Source organism: Notothenia rossii, assembly GCF_949606895.1.
Source record: "Notothenia rossii genome assembly, chromosome: 11".
Lineage (NCBI taxonomy): Eukaryota > Metazoa > Chordata > Actinopteri > Perciformes > Nototheniidae > Notothenia > Notothenia rossii.
In genome coordinates, this window is record NC_136910.1 from 51,956,144 (window position 1) to 51,976,586 (window position 20,443).

Here is a 20,443-nt window from a genome sequence, read left to right on the forward strand (position 1 = left end):
ATTTTTCAAATTTCCACCAAAAGCGCAAAGTGAGATTTGATTTAGATGGAAAAATCAAAGCAGAGCCCGTAGAACTAAGAGAATAAAACAGAAAGCTCACAAAGGTAACGTTTTCCTCCGCCTGCTGAGGGACCTGCATTAAACATCAAAGGGGGGAGATAAAAAAAAAAAGCTGTGTTTCAGGAACAAAGAGTAAAGCGCGCACTCACTCGATGTGATGGACGTTCTCTCCACCTTTCTGCCACACGTAGGTCATGTTGGGGGGGTCGGCCACCGCCTGGCACCGCAGCAATGCATTCTGGGACTTGTTGAGAGAGGTGCTTTGGGGAGGTATGACAATAACAGGCGGACCTGTAGGGAGTCACAAAATATGTGATTACAAACAACAACAAAAAATACAATTAAATACAATTATAGAATGAAAGGAAATTGTGCCAATTAAAAAAAAAATGGAAGCAGAAATACTTTAATTATCAGAGGGGGAATTGAGTTTTTGTAATAGTCGTTCTGTTTTAGAATTATATAAAATATAAAATAAATAAAACTGAATGGGAAAAATAAAGACCTTTTTGAGCATTAAAGCATGGAAACATGTCACAGTAGAGAAACGAAAAAATATCAATATGAACCTGAAATTAGCATAATATGTCCACTTTAATTATATACTCATTGTTAGTCTTTAAAAAAAGCTTTTCACTTCCCTCAAAATCTGCTTTATCATTTCAATTCAGCCGGTGAGTGTGGCAGAAGTCACAAAGAGTGCCCTTCTTTATGTCCTTTAGGCTACACTTTTGCCGATAACGTTACAGCAGTGTTCAAAGTTAACTTTGATTGCGAAATAACATGTTTGTATCAAACAAAATGTTCTGCTTCAATCGTTTCTTTTGAGTGTTTGTCCTTTCAAAAACATGTCCACTGCACTTAAAAACCCTTTGTTTTCTCTCTTGCCAGAAACAAATGGAGACAAGCTCCTGTATTAAAGGGGCGATCTCAGAGCAATCCAACAGCAACATAAATAACATTTAAAATAAAATAAAAAATAACTTTCTTTCTTAGGGTCAAAGTGTCATTAAATATGATGCTAAGGAGCTTCATTCAGAGCTTCATTCAAAAAACATTAAAGGAGCTTTGAATGTAAACAAAATTGTCTTCGGGCAAATCCCAACGTTTAAATCTTACAAAAATAATACATACATAAATCTTAGACTTAAGGAGGATATTATTTTTAGGTTCATATTTGTATTTAGTGCCTCTACTGCGACATGTCTTCATGCTTTAATGTTCTCCCTTTGTCTCCCCCATAGCTCTTATTTTTAATGTGCATTTACTCATACCCTTCAGTATCTTTTAAACGTCCTAAATGCATCAAAGAGGACGCATTGTTTTTCATTTACTGTGGATCTATTAGAGAGTTACTGATAAATAAAAAGATACGTAACATACCGACATGAAAGTGGAATCAAGTGTGAAATATGGCGGAGTTACACATCATAAAACTCTGATCATGATCTACCTCACACGCAGATGATTAGTATTCTCCTCTGCAGTGTGAATGTGATACGACACTCTAAACACATATCAGTTCTTATGAGTTGAAGGGAAAATATTAGAAATGTAAGTTTGAATGTTGGTGCAATACATGAGGATATATATTAAACTGCCCCTATCCGTTTTCAATTATTACATATACAAACTCATCTTTAAACAGTTCCTTTAACGTGTAATTAATATTGTATTCTTTGTATTTTAGTGTGTTTGGAGATTATTTTAACATTCATTTTAACCTGCTTTGTAGAATTATTTATTAATATTATTATTATTAATAACATTATTTATATATTTGTATTTCATTTCTTTTATTATGTGAATATATGTATTTATTATTATTGATTATATATTTTGAGGAAGTACTGAGTTGTTTTACTAAAAATAAATAGTGGAACAATAAAAGCAAATAAATAAATGCTTTATTAAAAGAATGTTTGTGATATACCAGTATTGACAATAACCCTGATACTTAAAAAAAGGAACAAAATAAATATTTATATATCGATTAAATGTTGTATAAAACCATCATACTGCCCTGGTGAATTATCACATCCAAGATAATGATGTATTTAAAATGTGATAGTAGCAAATTAGGCTAATTTAAATATTTGTACACAAAATAGAAGAAAACAGAAGTGGTGAAAATATTTTTGGATTAAAAAATATAAATCTACAATGTTTGTCGAAAATACAGCATTAAAAAAAATATATGATTTGTTTTACCATAAGGAAGTAAAGTACCTCCAATGTAGCATCTAAGAAAATGTATTTAGCTACTTCCCACAATTGGAGTGTAATAGTGAATGCATCACTGCAACAAACACTCATGTTACTGTGAGAAAATGAGCTGGGGATTTGAGTGTTGAGAGTCCTGATTACTGCTTAACAAAAGCAAAGGAGAAAAGCTGTCAAAAAGAACCTTTTCAGAAACAAAATAATTGGAAACATAATAATACCCGATACCCCTGAGACTCCTGCTGTCAAATGTCATGTAATCTCCTAGTAAACTAATCATGAACGCCTGTTAGAAGGTGTTGCCATGCATTAGTTTGGAGGTTACCGAAAGCTTTTAGACTTCATCCAGATCAGCTACTAGTCTCCTGTGATCCATCCATGTGGCACCGGCGCACAAAAACACAGCCAAAGCTTACATAATGTGACTAAGACTGACAGTATTAAAGCGGTATGTGCTCGGGATGATTATTATTTAAGATTCCAGAGACATTAGGCAAAAATAAATTAAAAAAGACAATGTTCCCCCGCGTAGCAGCACCACGCTCCAGACGAGTCCTGGCCCTCCGGAGAAAAAAGACCCCGCAGTAGGTGTAGGTGTAGGAGTACAAAAAAGGAGTCAGGAATAAACAGCACAATGCATTACGTCGTGCTGTGTTGGTGGTGTAATCCTATGATACATAGCAGAACATTTGCATATTCTACATGTATTTGTCCTCATATTGGGCAGTCAATTCCTACATTTCAGGCAAGTCGTCAAAAAACACAAAACTATGGAGTCTACCAAATGAATAAAAAACCGGGCACATTTAAGTCCTGGATTCAAGATAAACAATGTTGTTCTTAAACCTATTACCCATGTAGACACACTTGTGTTTTTTGTTTTTAAAGAATAACTTTTCCCTACAAACTCATGAATGTTGATACCTATACAAGTGCAATTCTATTATTCTTGATAACCCAAAAAACAAGTGACATTCTACATACCTGCCATTTTTATATTGCTCATCTTAAAGCTCATTATTCCTTCACTAATATATGTTTTAAATATATATTTATTTATTTTATAAGGCTGTCCTTCAAACAACTGTTTTAATTCAAGTTTCTCACCAGATACAAGATTACATTTGAATAGTTTATGATAACGATATAATAATCCTTTGCCCAAATCTTATATTTACTGAAAGCTTGAACGAGTCATCATATAACTCAATGAAACCTTGCTGTGTTTACCTTAGCTGCTAGCTTCGGTAGCTAAGCTTACCTCCAGCTACTAACAGCTAACATTTGGTGTCTAGCTCTGCTCTAATTTCAACACATAGTCTTCTGATTTTAAAACATTTTTCATATCAGGAAAAACGAAATTCTCCTAAGTAAGTTCTCTGTTTGTACCATTAGCTAACGACCGGACAAAACGAGTCTTGGGCCTGACAGTGCTAGATTGCTATGGTGCGGCTAAAAATGCTACTGCTATAGCTAGTATGCTAGATGTGTTTTCTTGGGAATCTGTCCCACAGCTCAAGAGAAATGTACATTTTCAATAAAACAGAAACATTTTTAGATATGTAAAAAGAAAAACAATTTTTTTCCCCCTGCAGCAAGCAGCTTCACAAAGTCCTAAAAACCACGTTACATCTCTGAAACTCAGCCTGCAAATTGAACCAAACGCAAAGCTTCATGACGATAAAGCAACTCTCTACATCCCCAATGAAATCCTGTCTCAAATGATGATCTCAATATTATCCACACAGCGCCAGAACATGAGTGAAATTCCGTTTGAGTCGCTGCTAAGAGTCATATGATGCAAGAAGGAGAAAGAGAAACGGATGGCATGCAGCCAATTTAGGCGCACACACACACACAGCCCAGAGACTGAAGGAACAGTCACACACACTGACCTTTGATCTTGACTCTGGTTACGTGGGTCACGTTCCCCTCGGAGTTGGAGGCGTGGCAGGTGTACTCTCCTGCTGACTGTGCGCTCACTGCTGGCAGAGATAAGGCTCCTTCCTGTAAACATCATTATCAGATCAGCTGGGAGGTGCATTGATGCAACTAAAACATATAAATAAACACATAAATGTAACAGACAGTGTACGCACATACAGACAGGTACACACATACTGTACATGTGATACATACTTATGATGGATTAAAAGATGTGGAATGTGTGTAGGATACACTAAGGACTGCACTTTATTGGAACACAACACATTTGTTGAAGAAGTTGCAAGTCCGTTTGCAGAATAAGATTTTAAATGTTTAATTTGAAGGATTAAATCAGTGTTTCTGGTGTAAATGGTTAGTGTTGCCTAGTTAATTCAACTTTTAAGAGCTTTGTCAGTAATTATTTGGAGGAACCCGACTACTAGATTGTGAACCAGACTATGATTTTTTATTTTATTTTTTAATGAGTAATATTGTTTAATCTAGTTCCGTCTCTACCAGATGCAACAATGGGTAACCATGAAAGCATGCACTTTAACACATACTGTATACAACCCTTGTGAAATGAATTTGATGGTATGTAAATACTGTTATTTGTTCATTTTATCTACACATTTGACATTAAATGTAGATGAAATGTAATTTTTCTGAAGCTATAATCCACTGCTCGTTAATGCAAAGAGCAAATCAGACAATCATGTCGGAGTCATTTGATGCATTTAAGGATTTATACATCACGATGATATTCTTAAGATCAATCTAAATCATCAGAATTTGGCTGATTTAAGTGACTTTGAACGTAGCATGGATGTTAGCTTACTGTAGCATTAGAGACACAAAAATGAAATCCAAATTCATCATTAAAGCACAGTTGTATAACATACCTGATCTTCTGTCCTTTGAATGACGCTGCCATCCTTTAACCAGGTGATTGTTGGAGTGGGGTTGCCATTAGCAACACAGGTAAGCGAGAGGGATCTTCCAACCAGAGCTTCCACCACAGGAGGCGGGGCTTCGGCGAAGGTGGGTGGAGCTACGGAGTAAATCATTAAAAGGTTAACGTCAATTCATTTATACAAGGAAAGGAGTTATACAAGTCAATCCCCTTCTGTTTCATTTGTAAAACACAATATTCTCTATGAAAATAAACCTAAATAAGGGCTGGTCGATATGTAAAAACAAATATTACGATATTTCTGATGAAATACCTTCATATCGATATTGCGTTGGGTTGACAATTAGTGCTTTAACAAAATATGTATTAGTTATAAATAGTATAATTGCTGGTAGTTTATGAAAAATTAATCACTTTACTGTAAGCCTTTACAAACTAGAAAAAGGACAGTTAATATCATATAAGAAATCTAAGACGATATCTAGTCTTATATAGCGACTTCGATACAATATCGATATTTTGCCCTACCTTAAAATAGAGGAAAATGTATCAAAATAAAACTCTACAGCAGCCACAAAGCAGCAGCAATAAGAGAAAAAACAGAATATCATACAAAAAGCCCTTTGTCTCCATCCTCAGCATTTTATCAATTCATGTACAGCATGACAGCAGCTCAGCTTCGTTCCTTAAACAGCAGCCGTCTGTGTTCAGTTAACTTCCATCAAGTTCCATTATTATTTCAACCAGTGCCAAAGTCAAAAAGCTGACTTTTAGATGTCCCAACTATAAATGATTTACACTTTGATCTCATCACAGAACACACACAGAGAATTTTCCTTTAAACTCCGACCCTAAACGAACCGCTTGCAGCGATTCTTCTGATTTAAACCTTTGTTGTAACTTTGTATATTAAATAACCAATGGAAAAAGTTTCTTTCTACAAGACTAAGAATCAATTTTCTTTTCTTATCTGGATTACCGGTTGAAATGTTTGTTTTAGTGTCGGAGAGGCCTGGTGACGACCGGCAGACACTCCTGGTCTAAAGAAAATACACTTTTAATTGGGAATGGCTTTTGTTCTTTGAGTATTTTCAGCCCATGGAGGCCTTTGACAATCTCATATATGTTGAGACAAACACTAGGGAAATAAAGAGCATACCTGCGAGGGCTGTCAGTGATGGTGCGTTCAAGGCCTCAGTCATAGTCTATCATATTACACTCGTTTCTAACGGGTAAACACAGGCCATCTCGGTGCAACTGTCTCGCCTCGCTTTGATCTGCAAGCGTGAGCCCCAACTTTGTTCTGTATGTTTGTGGCAAAGGTTTTCCCAAATGAGTATAAACTTCAAAGCACAACAAAATAACGATGCATATTTAGATGTATTATTTAGACCCATCTATAAGTAGGGTGACAACAGGAAAAAAAGCGTGGAGAAAGTCAAAAGTCGCCCAAGTTACCTGATCTGTAAAGAAAGTTAACATTAAAAATAAAAGTTCAGTTTAAACAACGTGTACACAGAGTTCGAGTGGTGCTTTACAGAGTAGTAGACAGGGATGATGGTATAGATGATTTTTAGTAGTTAAATTGGACTATTCTACTAATAAGGCTGAAAAACATCCACATGTATTTGGAACCTTTCAATTTATTGTATTATTTGGCATAGAAATTGACAATTCCTGCAATAACATCATTGTATGGGAAGTGGCAGACTGGAAAATACAGTAGGATCTACAGGAACTTGATAGTTCAAACCTGCTCAGTGCAGCTTTAATGTCAAACTGACATTTGTATAAAAGAATAAATGCACTTTTTATTTATTTGTCTGCAGTGAGAGGCTGACGCTAACGCTAACCCCCCTCCTTTGTACCCTAAGTCACACTTTGTGAGAGCTGCCAATGACTTTTATAATGTTACCACTATATATATATACTCTAATAATACTATTTAAATATGAGACTATGCACTTTAGCCAGTAGCGCACTATAGTAGCTGACATTGCGTCTCATAGTAACATCGGCCCTAAGAAGTCAGTCAAACACTGCCATGGGAAACGCCTCTTTTGAAAAGTGGCACATTATGTACAACACAGAGCTGCATACAGTTTCAAGTATCGTTCGACATAAGAGCCAAACATCTCATATATTACATTTTGACTAGACCAGAGACTGTGTATAAGGCTCTGGTTTCATGCGGTCTAAGGCCAATGTTCCCCTTTTAAATGCAACTTTTGGCATCAAAGATCCGCTCCTGCTGCCATTATGATCCTGGCTCACATTGGATTTGGTTCCAAGTAAGACATGGAAAGAAAGTTGCCACAATAAGAGCAAATTATCAAATGTAATAATTGCAGCTGTTTCTCTGCTGTTGTTATAAATTATGCATTCAGACTTTCTGTGTTTTGATTGGCACACCAGGCGAAGAGCAATCTTATATTTTCAAACTACATATTTTCAAAGCAGGTTTTGTCCTTCTTACTCCCCAGGGAAGTTTTTGTTTTTGCGCTTAGGGTTGTGTCTGTCAGCAGGAAAATGACAAAAACGAATGGCCTCTTTATTTTTTCCAAAACTTAATGGAAGGGTAAAGCATAGGCCATGAAAGAACACATTAAATGTTGGAGTGGATCTGAATCACATGGCTGACACACAGTCATTTTCAGCTATGGAAAAAGGCCTTGCCAGAGGTCTCTCCGAGTGCCATTCTGGTAAGGGTTAGGATCACTGATTTTTCTCCTATGAAGCGAAAGAAAAACAACACAAACACACACCACCCACCGGTTATAGAGAGCCGAGTCCAGGTGCCATTTTGCAGCTCATCCGTGGATTCATCCAGCAAGAGGATACGACACTCGTACAAGCCCTGGTCGCCCAACTGCAGCCCCTCCAGCTTGAGGTCGGTGAAGCGAACCAGAGACACCCGCCCTGCAGAAAGGAAGCACACAGAGACACATTATAAGCCTGCACCTGATGCTGATTTCACCTGTCATTTCACTCCAAGCATTATTGTTCTGGCCCGAAACAGTACATTCACAAACAACACACAACAATAAATCCTGGTTGCCAGGTGAAGGCTTTCCTCGAGCTGGAGCGCGGCTAGTAACACTGGCCCTTTCTCTTTGTTTCCAGTCTGCAGCTCACATCTCTCTGGTGTCCTTCTAGTTTTCACACTTTATCAAACAGATAATTGTGCGGCAACTCAACAGCACGGAACGGCCCAGCTGAAGAGAAACTGTCAATGGAAGTATTATTGAGCTCTCCTCTCAAGGAAACAAGACAACATGAACACAATAAAAACAACTGGAAGTGCCTCAGTGCTGCTGGGATGAGTGTGTGGCGACGGTAATTATTAACCTAGGCTTTTTAGTGGCAGTCGAAAAAGAACCAGGAAGTTGGAGTTAGGCATGTTGGCAGAGATAACACACCTTATTTACTTTTCCGTGCTGCCAAAGGGGGAGTAAATCCACGCGGGAGAAGAGGGGAGGGAGGGGAACAGTGGAGGAAAACACACATCAGCAAACACTCTAGGGATTAAGCATTTCAAATTCCTAGCCTTTGACCCGTGGGAGTTTTATTTTCCCCGCGGTGTGTTTACTCGCTCAGTGCGATATAGGTCAGTACAGCACCTCAGAGGAAAGGTTGCTTTGACGCAGGGAAACGTGATTGGGTGTCATCGGATAAAAAGGAAGGGTGGAGGTGAAGTGAGAGCATGACCCAACAAATGCCGCCCGATGACACGATGCACCACGACAAGGGATTTGAATGTGAGGTAAATTAAGCGTGAGAGGGAAAGAAGAAAGGGAAATGTGTCGATCTGTGTCTCCTAGTTTGTCCTCGGCACGTCAGAGACTGCACAAACAAGTGTGTGAATGCTTTGAGGTTTTAGTGAGTTTTTGGGCGTGTAACTCAACAACTGAAAAGTGTAGGTAATCAAGCTTTGAATGGTTGATGGGAAACAAAAGAGACAAAGACAACAAACAATGAAAAATAATGTCACTGGAAAAATGTATTGTAATACAATGAAAAGTAGATAATAAAATAGGAGGCATAGAAACACATTTCATTATAGAAACGACATTAAAGGTGGAGTTGGTCATTTTGGAGAAACCAGTTCGAGTGCGCTAGAATTTGAAAATACACAGCCGGAACAAATCTGCCACTTCCTTACAGAGCCCCTCCTCCAACACACACGAACGCGCACATGACCAATGAGGGCACGAGATAAGTGTGTGCACAGATGGAAGGCTGACAGGCAGGTAGGCCATCCAGTTACTTTAGCCGGGCCGGCTCAGATGATTGGTCGTGCTTTTTACAGCACCACGGCTTCCACAGATTAATTTTTTTATGGATTTTTTGTCAAATCACTTAAAGGTCCCATGTCATGCTTTTCCGGTTATTACCCGTCCCCTTGTGTGTGATGAAGGTTTTCATGCATGTAAACGGTCTGCAGAGTCAAAACCCTCAAAGTACAGCCTGTAGCGAGTAAAACTCTAACACAGAAAATACCTCCCCAAAACGCCTCGTTAGAGATACGTCACTGTCCATTGATTCTTCCGGGTACCTCATGATGTCAAGAGTTTCCCGGAACCAAATGGACCAATCCGTGGAGCCGTTACGTTACGTCCGCGGAGCCGTTACGTTAAGCCCCCGCTGATTGGTCCAAATTGACCGATCCACGGACTTCCTCACACACACACTCAGTGCAGGCAAGCTCTGCTGATTTCTGCTCCCTGGCTGCAGGCTGATAACAGACAGTTGGGATCGCGGCGAAATTCTCTCTGCGGACCCATTCTCACAGCGTTTATCCACCTTTTTCTTACTCAATATCAAGCCACACTTATTGTTTTTACTTCGGCTGTGACTTTGTGTGTGCTCAGAGTGAGATTGGCTGTGTTTCGCTGTGTATCACTAAACAAGGAAACAACACCTCCACGGAGCTTAGCGCGATTCACAACGTCCCGACCAATCAGAGCACACTGTGCTCACAGGGAGGGTGGGGGCTGGAGCTATTGGAGCTACAACGAGCCGTTAAAGGCAGAGAGTGAAGTTCAGTGAATACACATAGTTTACAGAGATGCTGTATGAGAAACCAATTTGAGTTTGGAAAATTGCACAATATAGATCTATTCTAGTAGACCTCAAAAATGGAATTATGATCAGTGGAAATGGCCATGACATGGGACCTTTAAGATATTCATTGCTATCGGGATGTTAAGAGCATTCCATGGAATATAACAAAAAGTGTTTCTCGAGCCGGTTTCTCAAACATACCTACCCTACCTTTAATTAGAGGCATCAAATGATGAAAAAGAGTATAGGTCTGGGTCAAAATCATATATATAATGCATAGTAACTTAATAAATCATAAAAATATTATAATATGATATACAAATTATTAGAAGTAGTTCTGTTTTTTTATTTTAGATTAAAGAAATAATATAATTTGCAGTAAATATAGATAAATCATTATAAGAATATAATTTCTAATCGATTTTTACATAAAAAAGATAAATAGTTAATATAATATAAAATTAAAATAATAATAATCTCTATTATTATCTATCCTACATTGTTTTGCTGCATTTTGATGTATTTATTTTCAGCCATTTTAGCTTACCACTTTTTTTTTTAAACATCATATGCACTTGCCCAGCTTCAGCGTTCGACTTAACAAATATGTTGTGCCTGCCTTCAGCCAGATACACAGTGGAAAACAAGAGGAGGCTGATTTTGCAGCTTAATGCCAATGTTTTTTGGAATGAAGTGAGTCTGGCCTGATTTATATGCAACACAACTGCTCCGGTGGCCCCTGTAAGAATAGTTTTCATGCTGTTGAGAGTAAAATATCAAAATAAATCATCCCCTTTTGTTGGGAAAATACTGAATGTACTCTTTCAATATCAGAGTAGCACATGATAACGAAGGCCCAACTGTAACTGACATGACAGGATGTATAATTACATGGAAGAGCATCAGGACTGTTTGAGGCATATGATAGCTCTGTGATTAACACGATGATTCAGCCTCTATGGAGATAGACATATGATAAGCATGATCATTTCTGACGTGGGTCTTCTTAGCTAATCTGAACTAAACATTGTATACTGCTTTGAACCGGTATTCCTCCATCTTGTGACGGTGTAACGCCCTCTCTTGTATACAAGCATGTGAAGGACACTGTTCTGGAACTAGTTGAACCAAATGCTCTGTATGGGATGACTCCTTTCTTGCAAGGATAATAAATACATGGATCCTGATATTGAAGCTCTAGCCGGTGACGAGAGATATTTGAACACCTTTGCTTGTCAACTTTCCTACTAGCTTCAAAATGTTCTAAAGCAGTACAAATATCTTAAACCCTTGGTGGTAAAAGGCTAAAACCATTCTTTAGATCATGACACGTGAAACCAAATAAGAGTGAAAATGATACCTACAACAGGTAAAAGCCCCTCCCCTATACCAACATCTCATATTCCCTCCCCTGCACCCCCCCCCTCTCACTGCTTTGTTACTAAACAATACCCTTTATCAATTAAATTCATGAACAAACACACTGACACACCCATATCGATCTCACACACACACACACACACACACACACACACACACAGCATTAATTGCACAATTGTTTCTAACTGTAGACGCACAACCATCAACCCCAGAAGGCGTGTTCCCTCAATACGGTCTCAGGTGACGGGGAAACACGAAACCATTCAGCGCTGTGAGGAAATACAACTCTTTACAAAGGAATAGCATCAGTCTGATTTGAAAGGTTAACAGACTTTACTGGCCTCAGAGGAGATTATTAAATGCGGCAGCTATGTTGGGGAGGAACATAAAGGTGAACATGAAGGCTATGAAGGGGAGGAATTTCATCCAAGTTCATCGATAGTGAATTTAAACACTCGTGTAAAGTTTAAAACAGGACTATGCTCAGTTTGAGGTTCATATTTGTGACTCTACTGGGACTGAACTTTGGGATTTAAGCCTTTGCAGATCCACAAAAACCTATATAACAAACTACAGGCAAGGGAAAACCCCACAAAGCATATTGGGCCTCTTTAAATCGATTGGTCAGTCTATTATTTTTCCTTTTCAATGCATTTTTTCCTTTGCTCCTTTAATGCCATACGAATAAAGGATTTCTAATGCTGACTGACTTATTTAGTTGTTTTGCACCATTACCAAAGACGTGTTAATTCCTGTCCTTGCTTCTTTTATGTCTGTTTAGTTTTTTTAAAGCGCTGCAAATGATGAAGCTAATCAGGCTTTGAACTAGAAAATAACCTTCAAAGTGAAACAAAAGCAACCATTCCTGTGCATACAACAAGTTAGTGGGTTTTTATAAAGCTACCATAGAAATGGTGGAATGAGCTCCCCATTGAAAGGACAGCAGAAAGCTTACACATCTTCGGGCGCAGACTGAAAACTCATCTCTTTCGACTCCACTTCGAGCGATATAATTATTAACAAAGCACTTATATACTAATAAAGGACTGGCTTATCTAAAACCAGTTGAGTAGCACTTGAAATGTGTTAGCTCTATGAAACCTGATGTACTTTAATGAAACCTGATGTACTTTAATTCTATCTATCTATTTCTATAATTCTGTTTTCTTCACGTTTGTATCTTCTTGGTCGAATACACTTATTGTAAGTTGCTTTGGATAAAGCATCAGCTAAATGTAACGTAAAGAAGCAGGCCCTTAAAACCACAAAAGCAGCACGTTTTGTTGCCTCAGTTTTATTCAGAGGGAAGGTTGCTGCACCAGAGGTATTGATTTTGCTTCTCCCAAAATTAATGTGTAACATTTTGGAGACAAAGTTTACAAATGACAAAAGAGTCTTTTAGGGAATCAATGTGGAAAGCATTCGTTTTGGACAGCGCCTCTTTATGAAAAATAATTTAAATTCGATACTGCATTGTGTGACACAGACGTTTATGGCCCTGAGAATGTGATATTCACGGGCGGGGAGCCAACGTCGTCTCTGAGGGATGTCGTCAGCTCTTGGCAAGCGGAGGCATTCAGGTAGCGGTTTAAAAAAAAAAAAAAGAAGCAGATTAAGTTTCACTCCTCGCTTCTTGTTGCTCTATTAAACCCCGCTGTGTGCGATCGAGCTGCCTCCTTGCTACTCTAACAAATATGAGTAATCCCCGGGTAAACCCTCGTGTTTGTCTATGTGGGAAAGGAAGCTGATTAGCATTGTTAACTGTGTGTAATGTGTTCAGATCACACACACTCCTGCTGATTGTGATGGGATGCGCACGGTAGAGCATTGCATTTAGACAGCTGTATTTACTTTTTACGGAGTCAGCAGCTGTATGGGAGCTGAGGGACTTTCTGTCCTGTTCACAGAGCACAGAATAATCCTTTGATCTTTACTGCTCTATTACAACGAATACATTTAAACCCTTTTAGCTCTTAACACCCTCGGGGGAGCAGCTATCTGATGTATCTCACACTTTAGTAGCTGCACACATGGTGAAACACACAGCATATTGATGGATGAGGTCGACTGTAGGAAGTTTGATTTATATTCTCTTAAGGCAGCGGTGTGGATTCACAGAATTGATTACTCTAGAGTCAAAAAAGTCAGAAAAGACTTCCACTCTGACTTTAACACCAATTACTCCTGACTTGGACTTTTGACTTAATACTTAATGTCTTAACTGTATCCCAAATATGACTAAGTATGTTATGGTGTGCCATAAATTACCCTTTATTTACTGATCAACTACCATTAGAAGATATTCATTTATTCGAGTCCAAAGTTAATAGACTGGTGCAGGAATGAGTGCTAAAACCTGGAGATGACTTGTCATTTTACAACTTCCAGTTCCCTCGTCTGAAACATGTTTGTGGTTAGAAGCCTAAAATAAGGCCTGTGGTTAACACAAGCTTAAGAGATTTTCACGTAATGTTCCACGGTATAAAATACATCAGTAAACATCCCACTGGTGAATGTCCAAAGCTTCCATGTGTCATACTAATGGAGGTTGCTAAATAGTGACTATTACAAAGGAATAGCATCAGTCTGATTTGAAAGGTTAACAGACTCTGCTGGCCTTAGAGGAGATTATTAAATGCGGCAGCTATGTTGCTTAAGGCAAGGGGAGGAATTTAATCCAAGTTCATCGATAGTGAATTTAAACACTCGTGTAAAGTTTAAAACAGGACTATGCTCAGTTTGAGGTTCATATTTGTGACTCTAGTGGGACTGAACTTTGGGATTTAAGCCTTTGCAGACCATTGACATCCACAACAACCTATATAACAAACTACAGGAAAGGGAAAACCCCACCAAGCATATTGGGCCTCTTTAAATCGATTGGTCTGTCTATTATTTTTCCTTTTCAATGCATTTTTTCCTTTGCTCCTTTAATACCATACGAATAAAGGATTTCTGATGCGGACTCTTGGATTCAACTTTAACGAGCTTTTGTTTGTTTGTTTTGCACCGTTACCAAAGTTGTGTTAATTCCTGTCCTTGCTTCTTTTATGTCTGTTTTGTTTTGTTAAAGCGCTGCAAATGATGAAGCTAATCTGGCTTTGCTAAATAGTGACTAAATGAAAAGACTTAACCTCATCACACCAAACATTAGCCGCCTTTAGCTTAGTGATGGTGATGCAATGTAGTTTGCTTATAGCCTTACATTAGCCCTTTACTTTCGTGCCATTGCATTTACGCTTCGAAAATGGCAGTGATGTTAATGTGTGGAGACTGTTGAAAAAAACCTTTAGATATAATTGTGTGTTAGCCAGAAATAATGCTTCTTTTCTGCAATTTACTCAAATCCAATCAGGAAATGCCATTGCTTTTTGTCGAGGGAGACTGTGAGATAATAACTAACGGGTCGACGCACAAAAATCAGTGCACCCCCCCATTTTCCAAATCCAGTTTTATAGGCCAATCCAACAGCATCCAATCAGGTTGCAGGAAAATTATGAAGACCTAATGTTAGGTTACTAAGCACCACTTCGAGAATGCTGTTAAATTTGATTAATAGCGCAATTTTGAAACTCAAGGTTTGGGACTTGAAACTTGTTAGTCTCGACTTTGGAATTAAGTGCAAGGACTTAAGACTCATTATGGGTATGGAAATTATTGACCCTATCTTAAGGTGATGAATAAGGAGCAATGGTGGGAGTAAAGCGATTCGCAACTAAACTTGGATTTGAACACCAATGACATTCGACTTAGTTGGAGTTTTTTTACTTGAAAATATTAGATAACTTTGCCCGAGCCAAAAAAACGAAAAGCCCATTATTTAATTAGCGTGCCTCAAATCATTAAATAGACTTATATTTTACTTGAGACTGAACTGACCAGATCAAAATTTGTTAGACCAAAACCAAACACCATCCAATCACCAATCATGTTGCAGTTGAAAACCATGAAAAAGTAACGTTGCATTACTGAGCACCAGTTGGAAAAATTGATACCAAGGATTACACTACATTACATATCATTAAGCAACGCTTTTGTCTAAAGCAACTGACAAAAACTGCAGGAACACTTCGATATCGATATGTTGCCTGCAAGGATTGAGGATCCACCCACTGACCGACTAAAAGGGACACCCTTTGACCCCCAGAGCCACAGATGCTCACAGCCTGGTAAAAGTGCTGACCTAAAACAAACAGTTGTCAGCCAAAAACATTTTGAAGACTTTGAGTATACATTGGTATTAAATTGAAAGAAAATGCACATTATGACTTGGGACTTGCGAGGAAAGACCTATTTGGGCCTTGCAAAACAATGAATTTCTGTTTTAAGGTCACAAACGGCAAAAAAAAAGGTGGGTGCCATATGAACCTTAGCCGGCTGAATCTCTTGGATATCTCAGGTAACCATAAGAATCGCACCTACTAAACAACAGTGGGACTCTGGGTCCAGAACCGTTGAGACACCCGAGAACAGTCATGGCCTGGGGGGGGGGGGGTGAAATCCACACTACTTGATCCCCCTCTAAAGCGTTAGTTTCCCATGCGGCACCTGTTACTCCCCACACCAGCCAGTACCTGTGAGAAATCCCCGAGCTCAGCATCAGAATGGACAAAGCATCTTTTTTCAAACCTTTTTGTATTAGCAGCTTCCTGTTAGTCACCTGAGAGGCATGTGATTAGCAAACCTGTCCTTTTTACAACAAGGCCCTTTATTGTGTTTTATGGTCTAGCGAAGCTTACGAGAAGTGTATTCATGGGCCAAAGGCTAGGCAAATATTTAGGGTTTTTTACCACCAGTATATTGCCTCGCATGTTCTGTAACAAAGAGCCAAAGTAATGAAGTATGACATCAGAGCACGTTGAAGGATTGTCTCCACAGTTAATGACAAAAAGGCTACTGTCTCTTAAGAGCCCGGGCTAGAATTAAAGCCTGCCCCGCTCCCACTCACGATAATTCATCAGCCAAGGTTCACCCTGACTTTATTGCTATGTAAATGTCTGTATCTTATTTCCTGCTGGGGTTGGGCGAAGGAGTGGCATTCGACTCAAATGAGGAATGCTCTTGTTTCAGCCGAAAGCAGGTTCTGATCCTTTGACAAACATATACTTCATTGTAGTGACTACTGTTGTTGACTGTGTGGCACTGCAACCAATGGATCTGTGACATCATAGAGCTTTAGGCTGGCGAAATTCAATACTTTTATTGTCAACAAATCCCTAAACAAAACAAATAATTTATCCAACGTATAGTATATTCCTATCCAACCAAAGCCTCCCATATTTGATTCCCTTGTGCTCAAGAGCTCTATTGTTTTGAACGGGAGAATGCAAATGTAAATAAGAATTTAAGAGGAATACGTTTTGCATGTGAACCTACAGCAGGTGCTGGTGCACTTGTCATTACCATGGACATATGCACCTCTGTTTTATTTCAACTCAATTACACTTAAATCGTCCTGGTGCTGTAAATACTTGGTGGCAAACCAGATGGGTAATAATTCTGTTCGGGGCTTGAGGCCGTGTGTTCATAAAGGAAAGGGAAGTGCAGTGATATGGACAAATGCATTGATTGATTGATTTGATGAGTCGGAAAATCAAAGAATAACACTGGCCTTTTCATTAAATAAGGGCAAACCAGAAAAAGCACAACAGAGCCCCTTTAAATAGGGCTGTATATTGGAGAGGATTTAATATAGAAATATGCAGCATTTGCAGCAACACCTGCTGATTGACATATGGGCCTTTTTCTACTTTTATTTTCCCCTATTGTATGGAGCTTTTAAGTTTTAAAGGAACATTCTCTCAGTCCACACGGTCTGAGAGAACCACAGTCTGTATCAGCTAGTGCCAGCTTTTCATTGAAGCCATACAATGTTGAAAGTGAGTAAAATATTTCAAAACTTCCTCGAATGGGCGCATACTAAATGCCCTTTTTTATCCGTTTATACACATTTCCCTAAACTTCAGCCTGATGTATTTGACATTGTTGGAAACAGACTTTAAATCAAGCTATGTTGATTTGAGCCACGTTTACTGTAGCTTCACAGCATGCATTTTTAATGACTGATGCAACAGCTGTTAATTAGGGTTTATAAGGTTAAATCTCTAATTGTTTCATTGTTATATGAAACAGTGAGTCTCCTAATGACTGTGTTCAACTCGCTGAAAATCAATGGCAAGTGATAGTTAGCTGCTCCCACCTGAATATTAAAAATAATGCATTTATTTCCCTCTTTGAAGTGTTATCATCATGCCTGCTGGGGAAGTTTATTTCTAAAAGTGCATTTTAGTCAAAACCCTACATGGTGCTCCAGCAGAAATTCAAATAGCCTTTGGAAAAGTCAAAAGGTTGAATATCTCTTCAGGCAAGTCTATGGAAAATAAAAAAGACTGATAAAAAGGAAGATCCGAGCCAGCTAGACATGCTCTCCTCTGTCCACACTAGTCCCATTGTGTGTGACTTTAAAGGATAACAGGAGCTACACAAAGGTATTCTTGGTCCATTGAGGATCATTTCCCCCACAGACTGTCTTTGTTCTGGGAGCTGTGGGCAGAAAGTGAACAAAAGATGATGATGCAACGCAAGAGTCTTAACTCCTTTTAAAAAGTAGTTCCCACTGAGGCGGGTTTGAAAGGCCATCAAGGTGTGATACTGAATGTCCTCTGAAAGCCAGTTATATTCTTTCACTAGAACAAATGTGAACTGAAGCATGTCGAAACCATCCTCATTCTATTCATTTTCAACCTTCTCTGGCCTCGAATCACATACATGGTGGCATAAAGGTCTGTTACTTAAGTTACTGTGAGAAACTTAGCACTTTTTTTGTTGTTCAAATATGCATATGGTGGTTTAACATCATGTTGCAGGTGAACAGTAAACAAGACTAAGAGTCAACAGGCTTTCTATTGGCTGTAAGAGACGGTACTCATCTAAATAAGCAATTCAGATTAGCTTAATGCTAATAACAGTAACAATGAAGATGTTAACATTGACATACTTCTTTTCTAGGTTCAGGAACAGATTCTTGTTTAGGTTAAAGAACATTGTTTACATAACTTTGACATAACTTGAAATCCAAAAGGAAAAAGTGTAACATCACAATTGTATTCCCAAATGTCATGAACACTAGCAGTTTGTGCTTGAGCTATGCATCAAAGTACATAACTTGCATCATAATCAGAATTACATGAAGCCATATAATGAAAGCCAGGTAAAAAATAACGAGACATTTGTACATGTAGATCCGGCATGAATATATAGAGAGAGACAAATTATGTGCTTGTTTGGACAATAACAGATACATGTGCTGTAGCAAAGTGAAGAGAAGTGATGAGTTTAACATTACAATGTTCTGTTGGATTACATGTGATCCTTCCCATAGTGCTTACCTTCATATTGTGGATGTAGGCGAGGCGCATAAGATCCAAATTTGATCAGGACGGGGATGTCCAGTCCTTTTCGGACCCACTCCACCACATGCAGGGACGCTGATGGCGCAGTATTCGGCCCTGATGGAGTGAAACTACACTCCAACTCCACCACACCTCCCACCTTTCCAAGGACCTCCGGATTGACGCCTTCAGCGGTCACTGTTCGGTCTATAAGAAGCAAAATGTACACGTTACTTGATTGACATGGACAACAGTGTGTACATTATATGGAAAAGTTTATCTGAAAAGACAGTGGGAGGCTAAATATATTGTTGATCAAACGATGGAGATACTTACGGAATAGGCAAACAAGTGACACCACAGTGAAAGTCTGCAAAGATAATTTTGCTGACCCCATATCTGTCACTCATGCAACCTGCAGCATGTTCAATCTGTTGGCAAAAGAGACACAATTGTCACAATCACATTACTTTCTTGGCTGCATGCAAGATGACAGCCGTCTGTGACAGATTTCTTAAGTAAGAAGGCAAAAGCAGAGCTGCCGCTTCTGTCATATTTGAACAGACAGGAGGAGAAGAGCGTTTAGATTTTAATACAGCTTTCCAATAACTGGAATTCTTCCCATATCATTACACAAATGGGTAGAGCTGCCTGTGCTGCCAGAAAACTCCTGGGCCCTATATCCTTTTTCTGAAAGTAAATGACATAAATGCCACGTAAATCTCCCAAGAGTCACGTGCAGAGCGACATTTAAGTGTTTTATTTAGACCACATCAATGGAGACATTTGGCTGATTCGGCCAGGAGACTCAGCACTCAATGAGGGGGATCAGTTGAGCTGAAGGCAGCGTACGCATTAAAGAGTTCAACTTAATGTCAAGACGCTGCGACCGGTTTATTACGGTCAAAACAAGCCTGGCTTCCATTTTATCACTTGTGTGAACCCGAGTAAGGACACCAACAAGATACTGTTGGTCAGATTTAAGACATACACACACTAAACACAGCCGCTGTTTGAAACAAATGAGTAAATGGCACACATGCTGATGATATGTGTCATATCATGCAGGCCGTTTACATTGGGAAACAATTGCTGCTGGATAAGGTCAGATGTGACAAGAAATTAGCGCTCATATCAGCCCTAAGGCCCAAAGCAGTTCAGCTTGCTAGCTTCAGCTCATATATCATCTCATTACGCTGAGGTAATTACAGTGTGCACATGTAAAGAGCAAAGGTTAACATGTATACACTACCAAAGGCAAACATGAAGAAGTGTGCCAGATAAGAGGCAGAAATTGCCCGCCCCCCCCCGTTCCACATGCGTAGAAAACTGAACATTTATTTTGAGTGTTTGGTCCACATAAAAGTTGATAAAAATGCAGCTACGAATAACAAGTCCCGTGCTTTTTGATACATTAATCAACCCCAACTTCCTCCCAAAGACAACTTCTGCGTACTAACATTTGGAAATTCACTGAGAAGTCAAA

General features: G+C 38.9%; 1 protein-coding gene across 1 annotated transcript in view; it reads right to left on the bottom strand.

Annotated features, from left to right (window-relative positions):
- Positions 1–20,443, bottom strand: part of igsf9a (immunoglobulin superfamily, member 9a) — a 57,496-nt gene that overhangs the window by 28,536 nt on the left and 8,517 nt on the right. The window contains exons 2-7 of the mRNA XM_079658748.1: positions 19,294–19,388; positions 18,955–19,164; positions 7,895–8,041; positions 5,112–5,260; positions 4,179–4,290; positions 210–351 (exon numbers count right to left, since the gene is read on the bottom strand). Coding sequence (XP_079514874.1) covers positions 210–351; positions 4,179–4,290; positions 5,112–5,260; positions 7,895–8,041; positions 18,955–19,164; positions 19,294–19,354 — 821 coding nt within the window. The 5' untranslated portion in view covers positions 19,355–19,388. The remainder of the gene's footprint in view (positions 1–209; positions 352–4,178; positions 4,291–5,111; positions 5,261–7,894; positions 8,042–18,954; positions 19,165–19,293; positions 19,389–20,443) is intronic.